General features: G+C 42.3%; 1 protein-coding gene across 1 annotated transcript; it reads left to right on the top strand.

Moving 5' to 3' along the window:
* gas2l1 (growth arrest-specific 2 like 1) lies at positions 1-26500 on the top strand. Its single transcript, XM_031755456.2, has 5 exons — positions 1-1186; positions 10848-10955; positions 19017-19113; positions 19668-19971; positions 21781-26500. Exons 1-5 carry the CDS (start codon positions 485-487, stop codon positions 23858-23860), a joined length of 3291 nt encoding a protein of 1096 aa, XP_031611316.1. The 5' UTR covers positions 1-484; the 3' UTR covers positions 23861-26500.
* Positions 26501-26728: the final 228 nt, after the last annotated feature.

Genomic DNA, 26728 nt, shown 5'->3' with positions numbered 1-26728 from the left:
GTGCTGGTCTGAGCTACAGCAGGTCAACATATTCAGCGCAAGAGGCGGCGCATCATGGGCCGAGCCTGTTCGCAGTGAAATGAGTCGAGGACTGCGCGCTGCGGAGTGCTTTTCATTTCACTCTGCTCTGGCTGACCGCCTCGCACACTGATATGGCGACACGTGGATTTCTGTGGGCGAGAGGACCTACCGGCCACAGTGTGGATTAACTGGTGGTCTCGCGCGGGACTCGGCGATGCGTTCGTTAAAGGAAACAAATTCCGCAGATATCCGGAAAACGCATCCATGCGCCACGGCCGCTCCGCATCCCGATGTGCTCGTGACGATACAAAGCCTGGCTTCAAGGAGCTTTCATGGCACGTCGGCGTGGGTGCGTCCACGCGGTTGTTTTGCTCTTCTTTGCGCGTGAGGCTTCGGAGCGCAGCTGTGCAATGAGACAATCGGGAATTATCAAGTAGACTTTATTGATACATAATCCGACAATATGGCTGATCAGAGCAACATCCAGTCCGCCGCATCCAAGAGTATCCGGCCCTTTAAATCCAGCGAGGAGTACCTGTATGCCATGAAGGAGGATCTGGCTGAATGGCTTAACACCCTGTATGATCTGGATATCACTGCGGACACCTTTATGGAAGGGCTGGAGACGGGCTGTGTCCTCTGTCGGCACGCCAACAACGTGAACCGCGCTGCGCACGAGTTCCAGCTGGAGTATCCCGAAGCTGCACAGTCCATGAAGCTGCCATCTAAAGATGTCGTTTTCCAGTTTCGCAATGTTGTCCCCGGCTCGTTTGTGGCGCGGGACAACGTGTCCAACTTCATCACCTGGTGCAGGCAGGAGCTCTGGATCAAAGACGTCCTCATGTTCGAGACCAACGACTTGGTGGAGAAATGCAACGAGAAGAATTTCGTTCTCTGTCTCCTTGAGGTGGCGCGACGTGGGTCCAAGTTCGGCATGCTGGCCCCCATGCTGATCCAGCTGGAGGAGGAGATCGAAGAGGAGATCCGGGACCAGGAGAGCCTGCGGATCGATGAAGGGGAGCCAGCTAAGCAGAGCTCGCCCAGCAGGTGTTTCAGCCGGAAGGAGAGCAGTAAGAGTGTGGAGGATGAAGAGGAGCCAGATCCAGAGCCCTTCATCTGGCAGCAGAAGAGAGTTTTATGTGACATGCGAAATCTGGATGAACTGGTGAGTTTAACGAATGAAAAGATCCGTAAACCCAAAATGTGTCATAACTGCTTTATGAACTAGGAAGGTTAAGTGCAGCCTAATGATCCCGCTGCTCACTTTCCATGCTGTTCAGTCATAAGTGTGGAAGTGGATTTGCAGGAACGCTTTATTCCTATTATAAATGTATAATAGAGGTTTTCCATCACGTGGCCTCAGTCTACAGTAAATATCAACCGGTGTGTTTTGACTGGTGCTAAAGCCGCGTCTAACAGCTCACAGAAGACCCATTTTCTCCCACAGTAAAACACAAAAATGTGCCAAAAGTGAAACACTTGCACTGAAAGTACCATGTCAGTGATATAAAGAACACAGGAGCCTGATAGATCACCTGTGGGGTGGGTGCGTGCAAACATCTGAGCTTGTTTTAGGACGCACTGTTAAATTTCTTCAATTCTGGAGGGCCTGTGTGCTTTGCCCTCTCCTACAGGAAAGCGTTGAAAAGTCACAGGTCAAATCGGCTGCATTCTTCTGGAAATACCGGTCCTGGATCTCAAGAAATTCCCAGAGACTTAGTATCACTTCTTTCTTTCATTTAGCTTGACATCAACACAATATCACAAGCTTCCTGATTATGTGGCATTTCTGTATCTGCTCAATCAAGATGCCGGGAATGTCCCTTTGGGCAGTTTTGCTTCTGAAACACTCCCTCTTCTTTGCAGTCAAACCATTAACTCTTGTCATTCATTGTGCTGAACTGGTTGACCTTTGACAGAGCATGCTGCACATGAACATGTGATGGAGGCAAAGATCTTGCCAGCGCAAAGCTAATGAGCACAGCCCAGCACAACGCACGCTTGTTAGGTTGTGAGTAGGGGGTGGCTGTAATATTGTCATGCTGATGTCTGTCTTTGACACCAAAAATGTGAGGGACACCAGAGAGGGAGGAGGGGAGACAGTCAGCAGCCAAACTCATGCAGACCCATTTCTAGTGTGTGACCTCCAAAGAACAGGAGAGCACGTGGAGGAAGATGTGCGCTGTCCTTATCCCTCGCTCATATGACTGAGGGTTATACAAGCGAGCTACATTTTTGGGAGAGAATCATCACAGGAAAGCTACAGATGCTCATTCCCATTTTTCCTTTTTGCTGTGTTTTACACTGACAGCATGCCTCAGCTGTGATCGAGACACAGATTTGACTGTTTTTGGTTTAGGGAGTGGAATTATCTGTTATCATCTGTGTGATGAATAAACTCTCCATCCTCTTAAAAAAATGTGATCAGGGCACTTAGACCACAGGCTGCAACATTAAAATAGTACACTATCATCAAGCGTGTTGTATTTAGTAACACATCCTGTCTAATTATATCAGCTGTTGGTGGCAGACTGTGTGTAATATATATTTCCACTGAATACCTCTTTATTTCCTGCACTCCGACACAGGCTGTTTACCAGGAAATAAAAATAAAATCCACACTGTCATCTACATAGTTTGATCAATATCTGCTACCCATTTCTAGCTGCAAGGCTCAAGACCTCTTCTCCCTCTATAAGCACAGTCACAAGTTTATCCACCAGGATACTTTTGTATTTACAAGAGATGAATCTAAATTCACATTGACTTAATTTTGTTTCTACATTAAAAATAAATACATAATTTATTAACCTCTCCACAAACCGTTTTCCTATGCATACCCAGTAGCATTATTGATAACATATCATCAATTAATTATCAGCCTCTTATGTCATGAAAGATCCTGGTAATGCGAGGGTTCAGCTTCCATTTAGCTTCTATGTATTCTTATAGAAAATATTATTAATGTGAGGTAGTGGAAGGAGATAATACCCATGTACAATCACTGATTAAAGTCAGGATATCATCTTTTCATGTTTACCCATAATACTTTCAATTAAAAGCAGGAAATTGGAACTGAGCTTTATATCTATGAAGAAATGTTTATTGTAAGGCAGCTTCACATGAGACTGGGATACAGGATATTTATTTATTGTTCAATTATGAAAGAATAGATCACACTTGCATATAAAGTCTCTGAGCTAAGAAATAGAGAAATACCCTGCCACAGTACCACACAGTGTTGGTGTGGATGACTCTCTGTGTCTGTGATGGAGCATGTCTCTCGCCCGGTATCAGTTGGGATAGGCTCAAATTATACGGTCCTGGTGGGATAAGCAGTTAAGAAAAAGTATGCATGTATGGATCTTCTTCAGCACATTGTTTAGTGGTTACTCAATCAACTTAATCCTATTACTGAGACAAAGCAAGTGTGGTGATAATAGGATTACATGTCGTTATTCTAATTAGTTAAAGTATACAGACAGGCCATGATAATTCAAACTACAGCTCCCTCTTTGGCTGTTCAGCAATCACAGAAGTGTCACAGAAGTTATAATTTGTCACTGACTACTTGGCTTATGCAAGAATAAAGTGACTCAGTAAACAAATGACTCGCAGTGCAGACAGTTTATGTGTCACATCAACTACCTGCTCTATACAATAGGTGTAAGCTGTTGACGTTCCTGATTTCAACACACCCTCTCCACCAGAGTCTGCCACTAATCTGTCAATGTTAAGGTTCCGGCTCATGCTCCAGTGCTCCACTCTGATGTTGGGGAAGTGACTCACTAAGACTTCTGAGTGCAATAAATGTTCCTCTTCTCAGTCCCAAAGATGTTCAGACAGCAGCTGGCTCACACGGGTGAGCTGAATATACCCACAAATACTGTTTATCCTTTGCATTAGGGGATTTTCTGTCCTATCATCATCATACAGGGATTATGAAAATGACATTGATTGGCTGAAGCAAAAAACCCCCCCAAAATACACATTGTACCCTCACAGATACATTTAGTCTCTTTTCCAGGTCTCTGTGCTTTTTTCTTATTTATTTTATTTAATTTTTTTTTTTAACCAGGTAGTCTCTTGAGATTAACATTTCCTTTTCAGGAGAGACCTGGCCAAGTAGGCACACCATCACAGCATTACAAGTTAAACATCAAAAATTACATAAAAGAAGATAAAACAAGTCAGAGTCAAAACAATACAAATTCAAGGTCCAGCTTCTGAGTAGCAGTTGCACACTTCAGTTACAGAAGTCTTTATGAGAGCTCTGAATTCTTCCAGGGAGACGAAAGCATTCGGCTTTAACGTGCTCTGAAGTTTATTCCATGACCAAGATGCAAAATAGCCAAGTAGAGCACCACAAATCATAGCAGCTGTTTGAAGATGTTGAGGGTTTACACAGATATAAAAGGAAGCTGTACATAAAAATATAACAGTGAAGTTGTCTCTTTAAAACTAGCAAAGACCAAGAAACCAGATCATAAAGTACACAGCGACAACAAATTTGATATGACACGTAAAAAAGCTGCGAGTCTAGACATTGAAATGTAAGCAGCATGCAGATGCCACCATAATCAACGACATTTGTCACCTGTAGAAGTTTTTTTTGCTAACTGATAAATTAAAATTGTCCATATTTCAATAATAAAAACCCAATCTAACCTTTTACTTTTCACAAAGTGCCCAATATGCACTCTAAAGGAAAGTCTGTCATCCAACCAAATACCTAAATATTTGTAGGATGACAGTCTTTCAGTAAAATCTCCTCCTAGGTGTTTTTCACACGCAAGTATTTGCATGTCTCAATAGTAAAATATGCTTGTTGTTGCTATACAAACTGCAGTCTGTTTAATCCAAATCATTACAAATTATGGATGCTAACATGCTTTATTTACGCTACCTAAGCAGTTGCACATTGATTGAGCTTAGAAACAAAAGATTTTTACCCTTCACTACCCATCTTTGCTTCTTTTTGCTTACTCATATAAACTGGTTCATTTCTTTTCACACCCCGGGCTTTGACATTCTGTCTTCGTTCGGTTTTTACACTGAGCCCTCGCAACCCATCCCCCCACATCTGTCCCTACTGGAGATGATAAAGCAAAGAGTGGATCCGTATGTCTCGTTGGGGGCATGGAAGGAGGAAATGAATCGACTGCTACTGTTGGCAGTGAGGTAATCAAAGGCTGGCATCTTGATCTTTGGATGGAAACATCAGCAGGGCAAAGGGGGAGGGTGATAAAGACAGATAACGTGTGTATTATGACTACATGCATGGACACTGCTCCGTTAACCTTATGGTGTCATTCGTGCATTCACGGTATACAAAGGAGGGGTGGGGGGTGGTGACAGAAAATGTGCCTAGAGTGACTTCACTGTACACTCCGTTAAACCTGACTAGAATAGATGTGGCTCTGGGAGGGAGAGCTACAGTAGAGAGGGTGAAATGGAAAAGTAGGTCATGCTTTGCATCGGGTCACACTCAGATGCTTTGCTGAGAGAGCAAAACACCCTTCACTCTTTCTCCTTTCTTTGCTACGTGCACTTTGCTTTTAAAGGGGTGCGCTGTTATCAGTGGTTATTTTGCACAGTAATACTTGTCGCCATCTCGTTTCGTTTTCCAGACAGCCCGGTGCACATGGAACAGCTGAGTCCTCAGTTTTGCATAATGCCCACTTTATGTCTTTATTGTTGTACTTGATGCTATCAGCTGATCGTTTGCATGTTTATCACTTAACTGGGTGTCCGTCTGATCTGCCTCTTTCTGTCTGTATGAACAGTGATTCGCTGGTTATTTTCTCCACCAGCCTGCAGCCTCTACAAGCTGGTCTCAGGTGGGGATTAAACATAAATTCCTCTAACCTTGCCTGCCACAAGGAGAGCACTGAGTGTTGTTGATCCTCATCGAGACAAACCAGCAAATCAGCCCAACCTTGGCCGGATAATTCATTTTCATGCACTGAATGATGATATTGCTCTTTGACTGGAGCAGCTGAATAATGGTGTTATTGCTCTTAGATCACATGATGCCCATCAGACTCTTATATTGCTTCAGCCTAAGTGGGTGCTTGTCATGTGGCCAAAAAAAGGGCATTGATTTACAGAGCACGATTTCCTTAAAGCAGTAAATGCTAGCTATCCTGTAGCAGGTATGATTACACTTTCACCTCTGGGCAAACATACAGTACAGTATAAAACAGCAAAAAACATCTACTGAGATCTTAGAAGCTCACTAATTAAAACATTATATGTTAAGCACATATTTCCTTTCTGTTTCATACAGATTAACAAACAAAATCCATCATGTTTATGAGGTGGAAATGCTTTTAACCAGGGCACTAAGCTAAGCCAACTAGCTGCTGCCTATAGTTTTGCATGCTTACTTTCCCACTTTGTTTTAGAGTTGTTGTTTTAATGCTGCTTTTGACAGAATACAGTACTGTATGAAACTTTAACGTTTTGCTACCAGGAAGCCAAACTTCTAACACTGACTTATAAATAGTTAAAGCATAAAAACTTAAAAACTTAAGTGATGAACCAGTGTTGTGTCTACACATAACAGACAACTTAGCAAAGAACTAAGAACTCTGAAACTGTATCTTTAGACACTTTGATACCGGCATGTTAAAGTATGCCAATCTGATTTAAGTCCGGACTTTGACTACGATGCACTACCATTTATTTACCATTTATCTTTGTCTAATTGTAAAATGAAACACATAAATGTGACAAATATGCAAGGAAATAAGAAATCGTGGCACTGCGGGTCAGAGATAAAAAAACACTCCTAATTGCAGGCGAGCTTATCAGCAATCAGACCTCCTCAGTGGTGCCGCACTTCCAGTCCCATCCCCTAGTTCCTCCCCGGATGCAAGTGCCCACTCTGCGGTACCGCCCTGCGTCATTATCAGTTATTTTCCACAAGGAAGATAAGTGATATACAACTCAAGACTGAGAAATAAATAAACAAACACATCAGTAAACGAGTAAGTTAAAAAATAGTAAATACTAGACAATAAACAAAGAAATTAGTAGAAGAGAAAAACTGTTTTCGTGAGCCTGAGATGGAACGAAAATGACATGTAGATTTATGATATTTTCCAACATAATAGTGCTTCTAATAGTAACAGATGTAATGGAGAAGCAGTAGAAAATACAAATGTTTCTCAGTTGGTTTAAAGGTTTTGCTAGAATTCGTTGCATTTATTTACCCTCACGGCAAAACAGTATTAAAGCCTGTGTGTGTATATGCACTTTTCTTCAACAGCACAGCAAACTGCTGCCTTCAGAATGATTGTAAATGTGTTTATTCCTTTTCTCCTCCCCATGTAAGGGCATTAAGTGACCTATCTGACCCCAGGGCACTCATCCAACTGTTTTTCCATTTCTTCTCTCTGCTGGTTAGGCTAGGCTCTTACTCCAGCATACTAACTGTGTCTGAACACTTTTAGTTCATTCCCCTGGGCTACAGGTCCAACATAATTAGAAAACATAATTATCATTCATTTAGCCATTCATCACCTCCCTCCACCCCCGTGTTGTTTAATGAGATCGTTTGTGCGAAAGCTGTTCCCAGTTTATGAGAAAGCGTGGTTGTCCACGGAGAAGTCGTTTATACAGGCTGTCAGGGCAGCGGTTTAATAGGTGGATAGCGTTTGAAGTGTAGCGGTTTTCAGAGCTCTGGGAACGCTTGCTTATGGGTGGTGAAGCAATAACCCTTCAAGTTCCAAAAAATCTCCCTTACACAGCAGGAGCCTCTTGTGGCCTAGTTTTCTTGTTTCTTAACTGACGGCACGCTTGTTTCATCCCGGGGAAGCTTCCAGGCTTCAGGGCATGCAGATAAGCTAAGAGAAGAGTCTTGTTCTGTCATTTGGAAACATCACCTTGGAGGCACATGCTCTTTTATTAACGCTTTTGTATCACCGAGGGCTCAAAAGTCAAAATCTAGAAACGCCCTGTAGAAAGAAATTCCTGGGAAGTGAGTTGTAATGTTCACTTTTTATTGTTGGAATTTAGCAGCGAGTATCCGTCCCTTTATACTCATAAAAGGGGCCACTTACAGGAGTCCAGCACACCTATGTTTGGTGAAATGTGGCCGTACGTGGGTGTTGACTCATGAAGGGAGCATACCATTATTCAAATGGATCTGCAGGATCTGAGAGTACATCTGAATAAAACCCTGAGCCACAAAACCAGAAAAAAAAAAAATCAAACCTGGTGTTTGTGTGTTTGCATAACAACCACTGACTTCAAACCATACAGCAACAAATAGTAGAACAAAACTGGAAACCCTGGACATTCCTTTGTGATGATGACATTTTGTTCAGATGCAAAGTCAAGTCTCAGTGTTGCATGCTTGTCTTTATTCGAAATCAGTACAGAATATGCACAGAGAACAAAACCGAGACATCTTTAACTCCTCTGCTCCCATTTCCTCTGTTCACCCTTTTCTATGAGTTGGCCTTGCAGTGTTTGCAGGTCAGGAAGGAAAGGACTGAGGACACTGTTGACTCATACTGCGCAGATAGGACAAGATCTGTGCTGTGGGATTGTTAAAAAGAACACATGATCTTAATGTTAAATTCCTCAGAGAAACAAATATAGCTTCTCATTTCAAAGGAAGTATCACAAAACTTTCTTGAAAATATTCCTTTTTGTCTTCTTGCAAAACCATCTCTGCATTCCTATCTTAAGACAGATGCAGGAGATTTCCAGTACAGGGGCATGCTGTGAATTTTTCCCTCATCTTCATTTTTTTTCTCTCTCTTGCTTCTCAAACATCTGCAGCTCTCGCTGAAAGCGTCTCTCGTGAGACCGGCAGGCATCCATAATTCCTCCCCCAATTTTTCCCCAGTGTTCCAGCTCCACTTCCACATGTTTTCTGCGTGACCCCATCTCTCGCCTCACCCCCACCCCCCACCATAAGCAGTGCATGCCTGTGTGCGTGCGTGTTTTAGTTTCAGTTTATCTGTCATTGTTGACACAGCGAAGACATGGGAAGTGCAAGCATTTCACAGCAAAGAATCCACTGACTAAATACTTTAAATGCAAGGGCTGCTCTTTGAATGGGTTACTATTAAAAAACACTTCAAATCTACATCCTGCTCAGTGTTTCTAATGTGACACATTAAGAGGAAAACCTAATCTGAACAGGACCAAGGGAGAGAGACTTTACTATAGCTGCAGTGAAAAAAAAGAAGGGAAACTGTATGGTCAGAAAGGGAAGGGTAATGCTATGTGTGCGTCTGTTGCCATAGCAGTCTTTCCATTAACACACAGACTAGGGTTTTTCCAAACAGGCCTAGTCCACCTACTGACAGAATGAAAGAGTGGGTGACTGGGCGGACAAAAAGAGAAGCAGCAAGCAGCTGTAAAAATGTAAGCAAAACCAAAAAAAAGAGAAGATAAATATAGGTCTGGTCAGGCAGTGCACGGGCTAAAAATAGTGGCTGATCTACAACAAAGCAGACGAGAAAAGGAAAGAAGAAGTAAAGGAGCCTCAATACAAACAGGTGAGAGGGAGAACAGAGGCGCAGGTGAGATCCTGAGGCTTAGCTCTGAGGCCTCCCTCTTTAATTAGCACGGGATAGAAGAAGGGTGCTATTTCAAGAAAATAACAAGGTGGCACCTTCATCTTCTGAATACACCATACCGGTTATGCGGTAGGTAGAGCGTGCACACAAACACATATACACAAACAAGCAATATCCCTTGAGCCCTGCGGATAGCATAAAAGGTGCAGTAAACAGCTAAAGCGGAGAAGCTACAATCAGGTATTTAATCAGATTAATATCTACATGCACCCCTCCCCTCCCCTTATTTTTACACCTATGAAGCAGTTATTCATCCTTCATCCTGCTTCTGTGCTCTCCTCAGTCCACTTTGCAGCTTTACTTTCTCTGGCTGCTGCGCGACAAGTGTGCACACGCCTTTGTCTGACAGAGACGCCAAGAAAAACATCAAAGTTGTCCAATCCAGCAAGAGCGGCAGGCCTGCGCAACAAAGCGAGCGATCTCACTCCACCCTGCAGTTGTGTCTGACTCTGCTTGCCTAATAAGCACCCGTAACCACAGCAAGGGCACCGGCTCTGACTCTCTCGATTCAAACCCCATCTGGCAGCACCGGCCTGCTGACATCATCGCCACTAGTCTGGTTTCTGTGCTCTTTTCTTCCCTCTAGTTGATGATGTCACGGGCACAAACACGGTCATGTAAAAAGCCAAGAGAGCCAGAAAGGGAGAGTATTAATTAGCACGTCCGGTGTGTATTTTGTGTTTGTGTTTTTGTTGGCTTTTTTGTGACATTTAGCGGTGAACTTAATGACCAAATGTTCTGAAGAGACGAGGTGAGAAAAGGCTTTTATTGTGGTGAGACAGCGGGGCGCGGTGCTTGATCACCCAGTGGGGGGGTTGGAGAGAATATTTTGGCAGGAAGATGACACACACATACTCCAACACACTCGTATACTTAGGAAGACTGCTCATTTCTCATAACATAAAACAGAGGCTTTGTGTTTTTGACACGCAACACTCACATTCAGCAGCGCGTTGTTCGTTGTTGCAAGTTTGTGACTAATCATGATGTCATGTTGGGAAACAGGAAAGGATCATTATCAGCTTCCTCTTAGGTAGCCCACATCATGTGTGGCTCATCTGAATGTTAAAAATGCTTTGTTTTTGCTGCTGTAGCTCACCTGGCCTGGGTTTGATTGTGCCCCCGCAGTCGCTCCCTAATGTCCTGTTGAATAAAGGTTAAAGTGCCCAAAGAATAAATCATCTAAAATCTAAAAAAAAAAAAATCCTTTGTTTTTGTCCTTTACAGGTTCGGGAGATTTTGGGGCAGTGTTCCTGTCCAGCTCAGTTTCCTATGATCAAGGTGTCAGAGGGGAAGTACAAAGTGGGGGACTCCAGCGCACTGATCTTCATCAGAGTAAGCCATCGCCAAGATAAACCCTAGCATCATCAGATATTTGTCACTGTGATACACATCTTCATATGCACTTTACTCTGACAGATAAGGGGACAAACAATGTTGTGTAAGAATGTCCACATTACTAGTTTTGTCATGAGAATGTAAAAAATGTTGAGACGGCAGTTTTGACAGTCGAAAACATCACAAGTACAAGTAGTCAAACCTAACTTACTACTCCTTTTACCTTTATGTTAATTTAATGTTTGTTAGGCACAGTTTTTCATTTGAATGCAATTTTATTAAAAACACACTTAGGCAAACGAAAACTACTGTGATCAACCAAGTTTTACATAATTGTGCACAGATGTTGTCGAACAAAGAACATTTCTGCTCTTCCCAGGAGCTAATCTCAGAATTCTGGGGTCTGTACATAAGCAGCCTCTGTGGGCCCCCTTCCTGTCCCCATCCATCCCTTCCTATCTCTTTGTTTTGACTTTTTTAAACAAATAATTAAGCCGACGACTGTCCACAACAGTTTGGGTAGCCATTGATCCTTTAGTATATAACATTTAATAAAAAAAGCACTCGCCACCTGTCATTTCTCAGCATGCTGTATTCATCTTCTTGCTCATCTGATGCACAGATATAAGAATGGAGTTTATAGGACTCATATTAACTACTTAACCTGCTTACAGCACAGTGCTGTTTTCAACCTTAGAGATCAGACCAGATCACCACATCACACCAGAAAATCTGTAAATAGTATAATTACCTTAATAATCCTGAAAATTTCAATGAGCGTCCAAACGTTTTTTGTGCTCACATTCAGCAGCAAACTGTAACACTATAATTACAGTAGCTTAGCTAAGTAGGCCTAACAGAAGTATGTAAGAATCTATTACATTAAATTAGGTTTATGATATGTGCAGTGATATGACATATAATAGCTGGAGATGCCATATATTGCAGTCTAATGATCATTTGGACATATAGGCCTCTGGCTGATTTAGTAATGTTTGAAAACATTCAGGAAGGTGTACACCGGTATGTTGGTGTTTATTAAGAGCTAACAAGAGCTAAGTAAATGCCTCCATCGCCATACAAGTGACTACCTAAAATGAATCTGATTTAACATCTGTCTCCTAATATTTCTGGAACCATCACTTTGTTGTCACGTTGTCAGACGAAATCAGTTTCAAAAATCAGATGAATGATGTAAGTTTTATTACCAAATTACTAAAAAACAACCAAAAATAAAGCATGAGCAGTTATGCACCTGGATTAGGACGATTACTTTTAAGGTTTTCAGAGCCAGGTAGGTGGCATGTGTAGTTCGACAAAAACCTGCATTGAAATTTCAGCATTTTGTTATAGAAATGGTCTGATTCAGGTTTGTGGTGTAAAGAATGAAAAACTCTGTGAAGGGAATAATATGCAGCAGTTAAATGGGTTAAGGACTGGAGTTTCTCCTGGGATGTTTGGATTTCTCTGTGAAACCAAATGTCAGCGCCTACATGTCTGTGCCCCTTCTGGTGGGAGGAGCTTATAACATAGGGGTAAGCTGCAGGCAAGAATAGTATATATTTGTATTTATTTCAGCTGACAATACGACTATATACTATAGATGTGGGACAAATTAAAAGAAAAACCTGAACCCTGGACCTCTGACATTGGGGGATCTAATAGCTCTGCTTTGTTGGGGAGGGCAAGACAGCAACGTCATCAAAAGACATAACGAGGGCACAAAGTTTTGGAAGAATGGCGCTGCTCCTGTTTCTCCTGTTGAGTGCTATAGATTTGGAGAAATAATGCAAGTGGTGCATTGAAGCTGTTCATGTAGCATGTGGTGGTCCAACATCTTACTAAGTCACCTGTTGGCTTTTCCTTTATTTTGTCACATGTGCGTGTATATTTGGCACATAGCACAACGGGCATACAGCAATTACATGGAGCCATATGGTAGCACCATATGGGATCATTTGTTGGTTCATGAAGAGCAAGATAACATACCAGCAGAAATCCCTCAGCTGTTTGGCTGAATTAAACTGGAACAGTAATATGATTTCTCTCTCTCCTGAGTGAGTGTTTATGAACTGCCTTCATCTGGCCCACTCCCAGGATTGTACTTTTTCCATCCAGACACAAATAGAGGTTTAGGTCACTTCCTGAGTTTTCCTTATCTTGGCTGTAGCCTGTTTCTCTTGGACTGTTGGTCTCGTTTTCAATTCAAAAGCTGCCACTGAACCCACACCAGGCCTCAGAGGACAGTGCAGGAAGGTCGTCTGATACCAAAGATTGATTTGGTGTCACTTACCTAACATGTACCACAGCCTGATAATGGACTCTTTGAACGGCTTTCCGGGTTTGCTCTAGGCGTGTCTGACTGCTCTTATGCCAGTATTTATTTATTTTCACTTTTAGCGCCACCACTTGGCCCACACTGGGAGATGTAATGTAAAATATATGATTACATTTTTGGTAAAATTGTCTTTGTTGAAGAAATTAAGAATTTTTTATACATATTGAGTTATAGATAAAAAAAAACCAGCTTCCAAATATGTATCGTGTTCTGAATTTAGAGACTGTGGGATTTGTAGCTGCTTTCCCACATGCGGGTCAGGCCAGTCCTACACCAAAAGGAAAAATCAATGCAGATCCAGGTCTGCAAAACTGAGCCGTTGTGTTTAAAAATGGGTTGACTCTTCAGTGTTTTACAAGGCCCTTCTCAGCGTTGTAATTGTGCTCTGTGGGCATTCTCCTTGGCCTAGAAAAAAAGCCAACACCATCAACTTATATAATGACATGTGATACATGTTTGAAAAACAGATTGTGTGATGTGCGTTAGTCATTGTGACAGCCAGGAGTAACGCACCAATCGCACACTCAGAAACACCCACATACAGCTACACCTCACTCATCCGGTTTACACATTCAACATTCAACAACATCCATAAAACGGCTCCAGCTCTCAGTTTGACAGGACAGTTACGCAGAAGACAGACGGAGGGCAGTTTTATGGAAGACAAGACGGCACCAGTCCATTCCTGGAACAAGGGGGAATGGTTGTATCATGGGAGTGTTTCTGGGTTTATTTACATATCTGCAGCAATCAGAGCTCCCTGGCTGCTACAACAAGCAAGTTTCCATTTCCAGATATGTGGACACGGCATCAATAATCAATTTTCCAGCATTTTTGTTTGAAGATTTATATTTTTATATAGCATTTTTCAAAAACACCTAACCCGAGTTGTATTAAAGGCTAGTAATTTCCAACCTTTTTCATGCCCCGCAGCTCTGGTAGATATGAAGGATAAATGGGTTCTTTAGTCTTCATGTGAAGACACAAAAAACACTTTGTGATTACATTCAGCTAACCATAACCATCAGTTGTGGGTAGGACATTCTCCTTTCTACCATTTCTGCATAGCTGTTGGCCTAGTATTCAAACCATTCATCCACGTGTCACTGGGAAAAGGACCCAAGTCCAGGACATGGAAGCAAAAAGCATTTATTCACTGAGAAAGAATCCGAAAATCTGTGAGGTCCAAAAAGGTAATCCAAAACAGGTGCACCAGAAGGAATGCTATGGAGAAGCCATGGAGTACATACAAATGCAGTGTTACAGATTAATCAGCCACTGGTTTTAAGCTCTGCTTCTGAATCTTCAACATTAACAATTTGTTATTAGTTGCATGGGTCAGTATACACATATATGCAATTAATTAGTGGTTATAAAGGAGGAAACTGCCATTAGAGGCTATTACTAATTCAGTGTCAGATTATAAATGTGAGTTTAATGCCATTTTAACACAGGAATCTATAGACATTATTTGACTGGTGATAAGACACGGATGCAAAACAAGCAAACACAGATGACAGTAATGAGATCGAGGCAAAAACATGAAGTGAGAGCTCAACGAGACAAATTAGAAAACTAACATTCAGATTAAAAAAGGAAATAACCAAAAGATAGAAGTAACAATGAAATACGATGAGTAGCACTAAACATGATGGCAGACACATGCAGAACGCTCGAGAAGAAACAAGTAAAAACTAAAGAATGGCAGTTTTATTTATATTGCACATTTCATTACAAGCAAACTAAATATGCTTAACACAAAAGAACCCGAGTGTTGGCCCGTGTAAGTTAACAAGATTTTTAGTCTGTTTTTAACTGTATACACAGATGTAATTAATCTCAGGTCAGCAGTCAGCTTGTTCCGAAAACCATAACCACAGTAAACAGAAACACCGTCACTACACTTACGTTTAATTCTAGGAAAAGTTAAAAGATCTGCACCTGATCACCTGAGAGGTCTGACTGACTAATGAATGCCACAGGGAGCGTGACACGACTACTTTCAGTAACTGCTGACGTTTATTATGTCTGAGCACTGTTTATCCTTTATGTTATTTAAAAATAATTCAAATATTTATCTGTGCTTTTATCTAATAATATCATCGGTGCACTTTTTGGATTTCTGCCTTCTGCTTATCCGTTATTTAAGTAGCTTTTGTCTCAAATGTGGTCAGATCGCTAAAATTTGTAATTTTCAAATGTAATTTGAGGGGTTTTTTTTTCAGATTAGTTGAGCTAATCTGTAATAGTACCCGATGTCTACTGCATGAGTATTCCCTGGGGTGTCCCTGGGTTAAGTAAGTGATTTAGTCGAACTTTTTTATGACAAATTCTACTCTTTCAAAAAACTTATAGTGGGATATAAAATTTAATCACCATGTTGGAGTTATTAAATTCATGCTTCTGAAAACCTTTATTGATTTTAGCTTCTTTGAAATGATTAATAATTCATGAGATGAAAACTGAAATTTTATCCTCAAAATCGGGGATGTCTAACTTAAGGCCTGGGGGCCAGAATCAACCTGGTAAAGACTCCAAACTGGCTCATTGGATGGCTTTGTAACATGCAAAGCAGGACAAAGATTTTGTGCTTTTAACTGTATTCACTACACCAAAGTAATTAACTTACAGATTTCTGTAACTTTAAACATTTAGGTCTTACAATTTATGGATGAAAAGTCTTGCCAGTTTCATTTCTGTAGACTGACAGAAAGGGGAGAGCAAATTGGAGTGTAGTAAATGTAGCAAATTCAATGTAAAAGGAGTTTGACATCCATGCTTTTATTAGCCACTGAGAACAGTTAAAAAAGTCACTGTTGTCTCAAAATATTAGACCTCCCCCTCCTCAAAATAGATAAAAATACACACAGTAACCCTCCCCTTTATTGACTCTGCATCTTAATTCGAATGCAGTCCCTGAGATGGTGTGTGACGTGTTTATAAGCAGTGTAATCAGCATAAGCATGTGTTCGCCTGTTGCAGCAGCCATTTAAAGTAACATTTCAATTTGAGAATGGGCTTTGTGTGTTCATGAGTGTGCTTTAAGCCTTTTACTTGTCAGATTGGCTGTGTTCATGCTGCTCCGCCTTCCCCCTGACGCCTATCTGGGGATGACAGAGATTACACATATGCTCAAGCAGCTACAAGTGCACCCAACACACTTCCCTTGTTCTTCTGATGGGAGGAAACGGGCAGTCGCCTTGAAAGCCAACAAACCCCTATTCAGCTGGCGAGGCTGTAAGAAGGATCTCGGGCTGAAAATGGGGAATGAAGTCCTAAAAGCGAGTGAGCAAGCCAGCACGAGGTGGGGGGGCTCAATACAGCATCTTTGTCCTTGAGGGAGGTTGCTCCCTAGTGGGAGGCGATACATTCACAACAGATGAAATGAAGCATGTGCTCAATTTTTTAAGTCACCAGCATGATTTAAGAAGACGTTGGTTTATCACGCCCCCGCAATGATGACAAGAAGTCTCTGTTCACTGTTGCCATAGAAACAGGGATTGGGTCTCTGTACTGGTGATACCCCTCCGTTGGTTGGGAAATCTGGCAGCTGAGAGCTCTTTTAAAGTGGAACATGGTCCCTAAACATCTATTCAGCCTCAGTTGACTCCTCAGCAGTTCTGCGGCATTCCTTTTTAAAGGGGAAATGCGTAATAACCTTACTGAATACGGAAACGAGACAAAGAGAAGTGAAATGAATAGAACAATGTGACGTTGTAATTTGTGTTTATATTTTCAGATTGATCACTGAATTTCTGATTTTGCAGTAAATTTAGATACAAAGATACAATTTTACCAGTGTGTAAAATGTGTAATATCTGTAATCATGTTTCAGCATCTCACATGATAAAATGGGGATTATCCTAAATACACAGTACCTTTCTGTTGTTAGGAGACGACAGTGAAGTTGCTTTGTGCAGAGCCTGTAAATTAATACAGTACAAATAGCATTTTTAGACCCCTAATAATTTTCTTTGTATTCATTATACTGCAGTACAAATTGAAATTTATCGTATGAGGCTTTTAATATCTGGTACCATCATGAGAGCTAGTGCAATTTTCAAAGTAAAATCAGCAAGATGCTTTTATTGGAGACAGAAAGAGAGACAGAAGGTTTGTTTCTCATCTCAGAATAGGAGGTAATGTACAGTAAAGAAAATATTACTTCAAGTTATTGCTGCTAAAGGTCGCTCTACAAGCTGTTGAGTTAGTTTTACACAGGATTGCATGGAGTCCCATAAAAACTTTGTTCACATGACTGTATCAGTTTAACAAACAAGAATGTATTATGCTTAAGAAAATAAGACCCAGTTTTAAAAGTTGGTAAAAAAAAAAAAAAAAGTTTTAAAACCACGCTGGTCATTGTCCTATAGCACAGGCTGGAGGCTTTTGGGGATAAAAATTTCACTGTTCAAAAAAATCCATACAGAGAAAGGAACAAGAAAGAGAAAAAGGAAGAGAATATACAGCAGAGATATTACTGTACATTAAAACCAAGTCAAAATATTCTTCTGCAGAATTTCCAAGAACAGTCCATCCCTCGCTTTTTTCGACCTTCTACCTTTTTGATCTTTTTTTTATTGTAACTGTTAATACTGCAGTGATGAATATGATGATATATTAAGAACATTGCGCAACCCTGCTTTTCACTGCTGGCTCGCGATGGCCTCGCAGCATCACAGAAAGCATAAACCTGTTACTGACATAAGGCCAAAGCATTGGAGAATAAGCAGTTTATGCTTCCACGTCTGATAGAGATAAGCAGATCAGCTGTTTTTACGGATTTGATGTAGTAGCGGAGCAAGGCCAATGAAATGACTTGTAGTGGATTGGCGGGGATTGTGCTGGGGAGAAGGTGGCGTCAGATTTTGTCGCACATGTCTGTGCCCTCTCTCTGACCAGGGACACGGAGATGCGATGCTGTGCAACGTGTGATTTGGTGGAAATAAACTCTGTGCCAGCTTGCATAGATTTGCCATTATGACTTTGCCCCCTGTGGCCTCAAAGACAGGGTTACAGCCTTCAAAACATGTGGCTGGCAGACTGTGTTACACAACCCAAGGTAGGGGGATGCATCCACGGGGCTGTCACATCAAGCAAGCAGTGCTGCTTCGGTGAAGGCAGCTTCTGCCTGGAGTGAGACTCTTTGGTCTGATCCTATGGAAGTGTGCACCTCATAGAGGAGAGGAAGGGACATATCCACCAACCCCCCCTCTGTGTTATGGCTCTCCTGGCCCCCTCTTCTCATTGCCCCTCTCCCTGATAACTGAAGTCTCAGCAGAGGGGGACAGCAGGGGTGAGTTATTTCCATGCAAATTCACCCTGCTACCCCCTGAAAACACGGGGAAGACAGCTGAGAGGCATGAGCGAGAAGCGGCCAAAGCACACTTCGAGCTCTTTGTTATGCTACCGTACTCTGTTTAATTGTGTGTTGGCATAGTAATGAATACCCCTCATAATGGCAGCAGCTGGGGGTGATGCTGGAGAGAGGAGTTGTGGGGAAAGGAGAGATGGGGACACATGGAGGGGCACATCTAGAGGTTATGTAATACTAAGGGCCAGCCGGGCAGCCTTCAGCAAGCTGCCCTGTTTGTGGAATATGTTTACTTGTGTGTGTTGGTGCAGTTTACTCATAGTTTAGCCATTTTTTAATGTATGAATATGCATGTCCATTTTTTTTCTCTATTGAAGTCTCTTTTTTCTCTATTTTTCCTCTACAGGTCCTTCGTACCCATGTGATGGTGCGTGTCGGAGGGGGCTGGGACACATTAGAGCACTATTTGGACAAGCATGACCCGTGCCGTTGTGCTGCTTTCGGTGAGGTCATTTCCTATTCTCCACTAGCCCCTTACAAAACAGATTTATTATCATGGCTCGGCTTACATAAATCATGATACATCAGAGATCATGATTCACATCTGAATCTGTCACCCATCAACAGTCAGTCTGTGTCATACCGAACCCCGAGGCTCTGACTTTTTAATAACTCTTCTGCTACATGATCCAACAACACATCTGTACAGCAAGTTTGAACTTTTTTGCTACTTTGATTAGGACATGTTCATGCCTAAAACTCTGAGAGAGTATACATCCTGATCTAAAGTAAGAGGCCATGCTGAAGATAATAGAGTTATAAGCTGTTCTAAGTGTTTTACATGACAAATCATTGTCTGATTGGCTAGTTCGACTAGTGAGTCCATCTTTGTGGGCAGCAGCTGCTGTAATTTATCTGCTAATAAAGAGCTAGATGCCACAGTTATTAGCTGTAGTGTATTTCTTGACCACTTGATGTCTTTTATCCTTGTACAGGCTGTCTGCCAATGTTGGTTAGAAGTCTTTCCAAACCACTTGTTGACAATCTGTCTCCACAGCCCACCGCTACCATCAGGCTAAAGCTAGTGGCCAAGGTCAGGGAGCCCAGAGCAAGTCCTCGAGCGCCCACTCCTCCCGCTCCACCAGCCCGGGTCCACACTGGCGAAATGATGGCATCGCTCCCTATAAACCTTCTGACAGGCGGTCCCTGGAGCCCCACTCTGCTCAGTGTGCCTCGTCATCTTCCTCTGCACGAGCAGGCCGATCTCAGAACTCTTTAGAGCTCGACTCTGGCGCAGCACGTAGTCTTCTCCCAAAGCCGCCAAGAGATCGCTCAGAGCCCCGCCACTTTAATCCTCTCAGGTGAGTGTGTGTGTGTGTCTACCCAAGTGTGCAGGCAAGTGTGTGGGTAAGTGTAATACAATGATAAGAAATGAATCTGTTATGGGTAGCCTGGGAGAGATACTCATTTTTGTGACCTGTGATTTTGTGTCTGTTGACAGGCACACACACACACACACATGCATACACAAAGAGTGGCATACACACAACAAATACACCAGAAAGCCCCAGATTAGAGCAGAGCAGATTTCTCTAATCTCAGGTGACATTGCCCTGATAAATCCATAACACACAGCCACCCTACAGCACCTCCTTGTGGCTGCAAGGTAGAGATTATAATGTTTAATCAGCTCTCTTAAGGACTTGTCAATTCCCTTTCATTTCACTAATTAGATTTCTAATCATCTATCGTGGGTTAGAGTCTGAGGAAACTGTTGCTTTAGCCTTTTTTTACACATAAAGGCAAACAGATGGTCTGTAAAGTCAGTGTCAAATAACCACAAATCTGGCTTTCATGCTTCTGAAGTGCCCTATCAGAGAAAGGGTGGTAATACTGAGATCTTTATCCATGGCATTTATTATATGGATATAGAGACAATAGATAAAATAAAGTCTTCTAAGTCTTCTAAGTCTAAAGTCCATGAAAAATGTTCCACATACCTTTGAATATGTCAGAGTGTGTGGGTGCCTTTGTTTAACATAATTAGGAGCTGAATGGTGGTTTACTTTGGCTCTAAGCCAATATCCAGCTCATTTCTGTTATGAGCGATAGCTCAGACCAGACGTCAAGGCAGCAGCTCATTTCAATTAACTCTGTGTGCATGGGGCGTCCACTTTCAAAGATAAAGACTAATCTGACAACTATCCCTAGACAACTGGTCAGCTAAGTGGAGAAGTAGGTCAACAGGTGGGCTCCATGCAGATAAATTAGTAAGCCTGAATAAACACAAATATAGTTTCTGAAGGATAACCACAGAAGTCGAGCACGACGCCCCTATAGTCTCTCTAAATCAGTAATTAAAATTCATAACAAAGGAACGCAGCGGGCTGTTGTGCTGAAATGGTCTTATAGGCTTTTTAAGTTGTAAATAATATATAATGTGTCTGCTTTCTTCTCATGCTGCTTATATTTTTTAAGTAAAAAGTCAAGTTATGCTCAGTAAAACACGCAAATACACTTTATCAATATTATTTAAGAAACAGACTGAGTGCTGTATAGAAAACGATGAATGCCGGAAATCTTCCATCAAACAAATATCACAGCCTTTGCTAGGTCTTTAATAAACCAGCAGTATGCACTCTGTTGATCAATACTCATGGGATCTATTTAAGTTTCTCCTTCCCGTAATGTGAACTTTGAGCTGATTAAACAGTTAAACCCGATGGTCCTGCTGGTGCGTGACAGTGGAGTGTGTTCTGGTCAGGAAAGCACAGTGGTGTGTGTTGGGCTAGAAAAACTATGAGACCTCTAATCCTGCCCCCACTTGTTCTCATCTTTGCTGTAATCCCTCTGGCTGTCACTGCCCACTGTTCCAAGAAACACATGAGCCTGAGGTCGGACACGCTGTCTGTGTGCACCAGTGTCAGGTTGGAAATAGTCAGAAATCCCTGCATATTACACATTACAGGTCACATGCTGGTGCGAAGGAATATGGTGACACCGAAAATCTGTGGGTGTCTTGGGGGCTGTATACTACCACAGGTGTGTACTCTGTACCACCTGTGGATAAACCTGTGGATATGAACACAAACTCAATAAGAAAATATTACTTTTATAGATGTGTTAGGTATTATAAATATAAATTAATCTGTTTCTTCCTTATGGTCCAGGAATAAGGAGACGATTACACCACTAACAAGACGTCTGTCTGGCGACAGTGACTCCTCTACGGCCTCCTCTAAGGGAGGAGGAGGAGGAGGCGGAGGGCGCCAGTCTCTTGGGGGTGCTTCACGGCGCTCTGGTGAAGAAGTAGTGCTGCTTGTCAATCGTAAAGAGGGGAAACATATGATCGAGAGGCCTGTAGCCGGAAATAAGAGCCCATCCCTGCGTCCCTCACTCCCTCGTGCACGCAGCCAGTCACGGGAACGCTCTGCACTCACGCCGATACTCAAACCCAACCCACCTCAAGATTCCTCTGAAGGAGCGCGGATGCCTCGAACAGAAAGGGGCCGCTCTCTTGGAAACGAGGGCCCAAGGAGGCTTCTCGGTCCACGATCCCACAGCCAGAGTAAGTTAACCAGCCGTACTCGGTCCAGTGATGCCAGCCCAGGACCCGCTCTCTCCTACAGAGATCCTCAGCCTCCACCTTCAGAGAGACGAGAAGACCTTCGGGCCAAACAACTGCCCCCATCCTCTCCAAGAATGGCTGCTGGGTTTTCCAAAAGGCAATCGTCCTCATGCTCTAACTCACCTGTTAAAGGGGTCCAGAGTAACAATAGCAGTAGTCCCAGCAAGAAGACCATAACTACTCCCAGACCTCCTGCCCCTCGCTCACCCTCCGTAGGAAAAGGCAGATTGTTGCCACCTGTGACATCAGGGGGGCGGCGTTCACCACACTCATCTCCTCGCAACTCACATCATCATGCCGCCCGCTCCTCTCGGACCTCACAGGGCTCCCGCTCTGCTGGGAGAGGCCACTATAAGAACGCATCCGGTCTGGAATGCCAGGAACCTGAGGAGGAAGGGCTGGGCTTTGGCTTCCCGTTGCTGCCAGCGCTAGACCCCCAGAGGGAGCATGATCTTTATCGCAGCTTTGAGGCTGAGTATCTTGCCAATACACAGCAGGCTAGAGCAGTGTCTAATAAAGCTCCTGGTGGAATCAGCTTGCAGCGAGCTGGGACGCATCCGGCGGCAGTACTCACTGATCCTAATGTCACTGACTCTGCCTATTCCTCTTCCAACTCATCCACCTCCTCCTTGAATGTGGGGGCCAAGATGGGAAATCTTCCTGACCTCAGGGAATCCAAGAGAACTAATCCTCGTCACTTCCCACTGGAGGACCCCTTAAATTTACTTTCTGGACACAATTTTAGGGGACCACACAACTTTGGTCAAAGAGAGCCTGAACACTGGGGGGAGTGTGGAGGGGGTCACAAGAAGCTCCCAGCTATCTCCAGCTCCATGGAAGAGAGAGAAATCCCTTCTTCCTTGCCTGGACTTCAAGACACAGAGTCAGATAGTTTGATGAATGACATTTCCCCGCAACCTGCTTTTCAATGTGGGAATATGAATGGAGAACATGGATGTTCTCCTCCTGAAGGGGGGATGATAGATCAACAGGATCCTCTTGGTTGGACCACACAGCCTGAAGGAGATGTTCCACTGGAAAATCACCAGCCCGACTTACCTTATGACATGGAAAATGGTGACGGGAGTGTTGACCTCCCAGGCCCTGAGGATTGTCCATCATCTCTGCCCCTTCCCCTCTCTGAGGACTGCTCCTTCCAGGATTCCTCAAGTGAAAACTCTTCCATGTGCTTCAGCTTGAGCGAATCCCGCTCCGAGTCCCCTCCACCAAATTTGCCCTTGACTAACGGGGACGCTGATGGAGAAATGCTGGAGACTAAGAAAGGGCCAAAGAGAGCAAACAGGCTTGACCCAATCCCTAAGCACAAACTGGGGGGCCGGTTCAGGCCTCGCACTGACAACAGGCCCGAAAACGGCCCCTCGCGCATACCCACCCCCGTCAGCTACAGAGACCTGCAGGCGAACAACACTCTTTCCCCCTGCCACACCCCACCGCTGTCTCCTCAGAGCTCCCATCCTACCAGTCGCCAAGCCACATGCAAGGGCCTGCACCAGGCCTTCGCTGATATGATCCATCCTCATCCTCGTTCCTCAGCCATGGGCAACAAAGACTGCGCCTACCCTACACAGTCAGGCAGCGTGGACACTGAAGCTTGGATGTAGCACAAAACGAAACTGTGGGTAGTACACGGGAGGGGGTTGTTGTCATGAACTTTAACTACTGTGTTTAAAAAAGAGAAAACAAAAAAACCCAACAAGATAAAAATGGGCTACAGACAGTTTTTACTGCATGTCAAACGCTCCTTTTTTTCTCCATTTAGGTTCTCCCCTGAATAACTGCAGGGCTTCACATTGCTTTTTTTGCACTCAAGCCAAATTATTTATTACCAAAGGAATGGTCTTTATGTTACTGTAATTTTTAATTTTAATGTGTGCATGGGGATGCTTTTGCCAATCTTTTATTTTTTTTATAAGTCACTAGTGAAATTCTCACAGTTGATACACAGAAATAGAAAGAGAGAGCATATGTGCTGCCATGTGCCTCACTAAGGGGGCATGGTAAAGTGCCAGGGGTTTAAAGCTGCAAGTCTAGAAACGATGTAAACACTAGTCCTTGAGTCATGCAGACTGGCTCCCTCTTGTGGTTTGCCATAGCACTTCTGCTTGCCTTATAGTGAAAATACTGGCATGATGACTGTGATGTTTTCAGTCTGTCCACATTAGTGGTATTCATATATGACTCACTATACTCACATTACAGTAATCAGTAACATAGACTAAGGTACACCCATCTCTGGCTCTATGAACATTATGCACACTACCAGTTTCTGTACAATTGTTTCATGTTATTATTTAACAGTGTCAGCTTTTCATAATAATAAGCTGTTCTAGACAAGATAGATGCTTTTTGTTTGAATGCTTAATGTCTTACCGGTTTTTAAGATTATGTTTAATGCAGTAAAATTTTAAAAAGTTTAATTTAAATGCATTGAGTGTACAACAAAAATATGAGGAGCATGGGGGAAGGTTATATTACTTTATATAGTTGTCGCTGACATTTTAAATATTGAGTTCCTCCTCTGACCAAACTGTACTCTGGAATTAAATGCTAAGGAGAATGAATGTGTAAATACATGCTGAGAGTGGGTATTTTGTAAAGACAAGGCTTGGAATATACAGTCTAATGTACATATTCACTGTATTCAGTTCTTAGCTATGCAATACTGGTGTTGAAAATGCCTTGAAAATTCCTTTTGCCTTAAACAATTTTTCACAGGTTACTTTTTTTTTTTTTTAAATGTTTTTAGCTAAACATCACTAAAATCTGTTAGGTAACACTACATTGCCATCTTTAACTGTTTATAATAATTAGAAAGTTTGGATGTGAATGTGAAGGAGAAAAAAAAAAGCATTACCAGCCAGTTTCATTTATAAGTTATACCCGAGGTGGATGTGCAAATAATGAAAACCATATATATGATGTATTTCCTCTGAATTCCCTCGGTTGTTTATCGCCTATTTAACAGATGGATTTCAATAATGTGGCGCAATTTATGGTGACATCTAGTGGCAAAAAAAGAGAGAAATGTTTTATTCAGTGGTAGAAAATGTTGTTTTGATATGATACTGAAATGTCCTGGTGCTGATTAGAGCCAATAATGGTCTGGTATGACATGGTAAGGTTTGATAGATGAAGACTGACTGGCTTTAACTCGAGTGTCTGCATGTGTGCAGGGGTGCATGAATAATGGATGCTGTAACTGGATACTGAGCCTACTTTGTGAAGCTCTCACACAATTGTCATCAATATGACAAGCCAGACTCCAGCTACAGAGCCTACATTACTAGCTTTTTGGTATTTAGCATGTGTTGAAGGGTGTAAAGTTGGAAAGCGGTATACTGTTTAGTGGGCTGCAGAAACCATAGAATCTCAAGAGCTTCTGGATTTGAGCGAAGGAAAAACTGATATTAATATTTGATGATTGTTTCCCACACAATGTGGAGGCAAGGAAAAGAAAATGTTGATAAAATTGTTTTTGCTGGACACCAACAGAGCATGGCCTGGGAAAGGAGAGTGTGTATATCTTTGTGTACATACTGTATGGGAATATGTACAGATTTGAAGTAAAGAGGGAAGTAGTGCTGGTCTAATTTATTTATTTATGAAATCATCTTTCATGGGCTCAAGTGACATCTGTTTCCCAAGTTCGAGACGACAGACAGAATCAGTGGAAATGTTGTCAGTAAAAAATGAGAGTGATTTGAAGGCAAAGTGAACTTATTTATGTGTCCCATCTCTTAAAGATACAGTAATTTTATCATGCGCTGACTCCTCACTGCTACAAATGATTCATGATGTATCAGTATTGTTAAAGCGACATTGATTGCAATATGTAGCCAGTGGGCAGTTTAGCGTGTATAAACACATTATAACATGTACTCTTAATTCTTTTCATTTTACATTTGTTTTGGCTTGTTCGAACACGTATTTGGTGTTTTAAATGTACAGGCTAACTGAGCCATGACTTCTACAATCTTAAAACGATTGATTGTCCTAATCCGCTCTTTCTGCCTACACGGGATTTTATGAAACGCTCATTCCTCCGTATCCCCAATCAGCGAAATCCGAATGTTTGTGATCAGATGCCATTTTCACTAAAACTTTGGTTAAATGTACAGATTGCTTGACATTGTGGAATTTTTGTGTATGAAATAGCAATACTGCAATGTTTCACTTTTTTTTTCTGAATTTGAAAATGCTGTCAAGTTGTTCTTGTAATAAATCTTTTGCTCTGAAGCTTACGATGATGCTCTGGTCATTTTTTCATGTGTAGCTTTTGGCACAGCAGTGACTGGATTTTCTGTGCTACAGCGCATGTTAGAGAAAAGCAAAGAAGTGCTTCTGTTATTCTTCATGCACAGTGTTACTCACTATATTTTTGTACATAATAAATAATTTGTTGCATAAGTAAGACACGACTAAATATGGCAATGCGTCCTGTAGATTTTGCTTTGTGAAGTTCAAAATGG

The sequence above is a fragment of the Oreochromis aureus genome, linkage group 12 (genome assembly GCF_013358895.1).
Source record: "Oreochromis aureus strain Israel breed Guangdong linkage group 12, ZZ_aureus, whole genome shotgun sequence".
Lineage (NCBI taxonomy): Eukaryota > Metazoa > Chordata > Actinopteri > Cichliformes > Cichlidae > Oreochromis > Oreochromis aureus.
The sequence above is the reverse complement of the archived record's forward strand: the minus strand, read 5'-3'. Positions and strand labels throughout refer to the sequence as shown.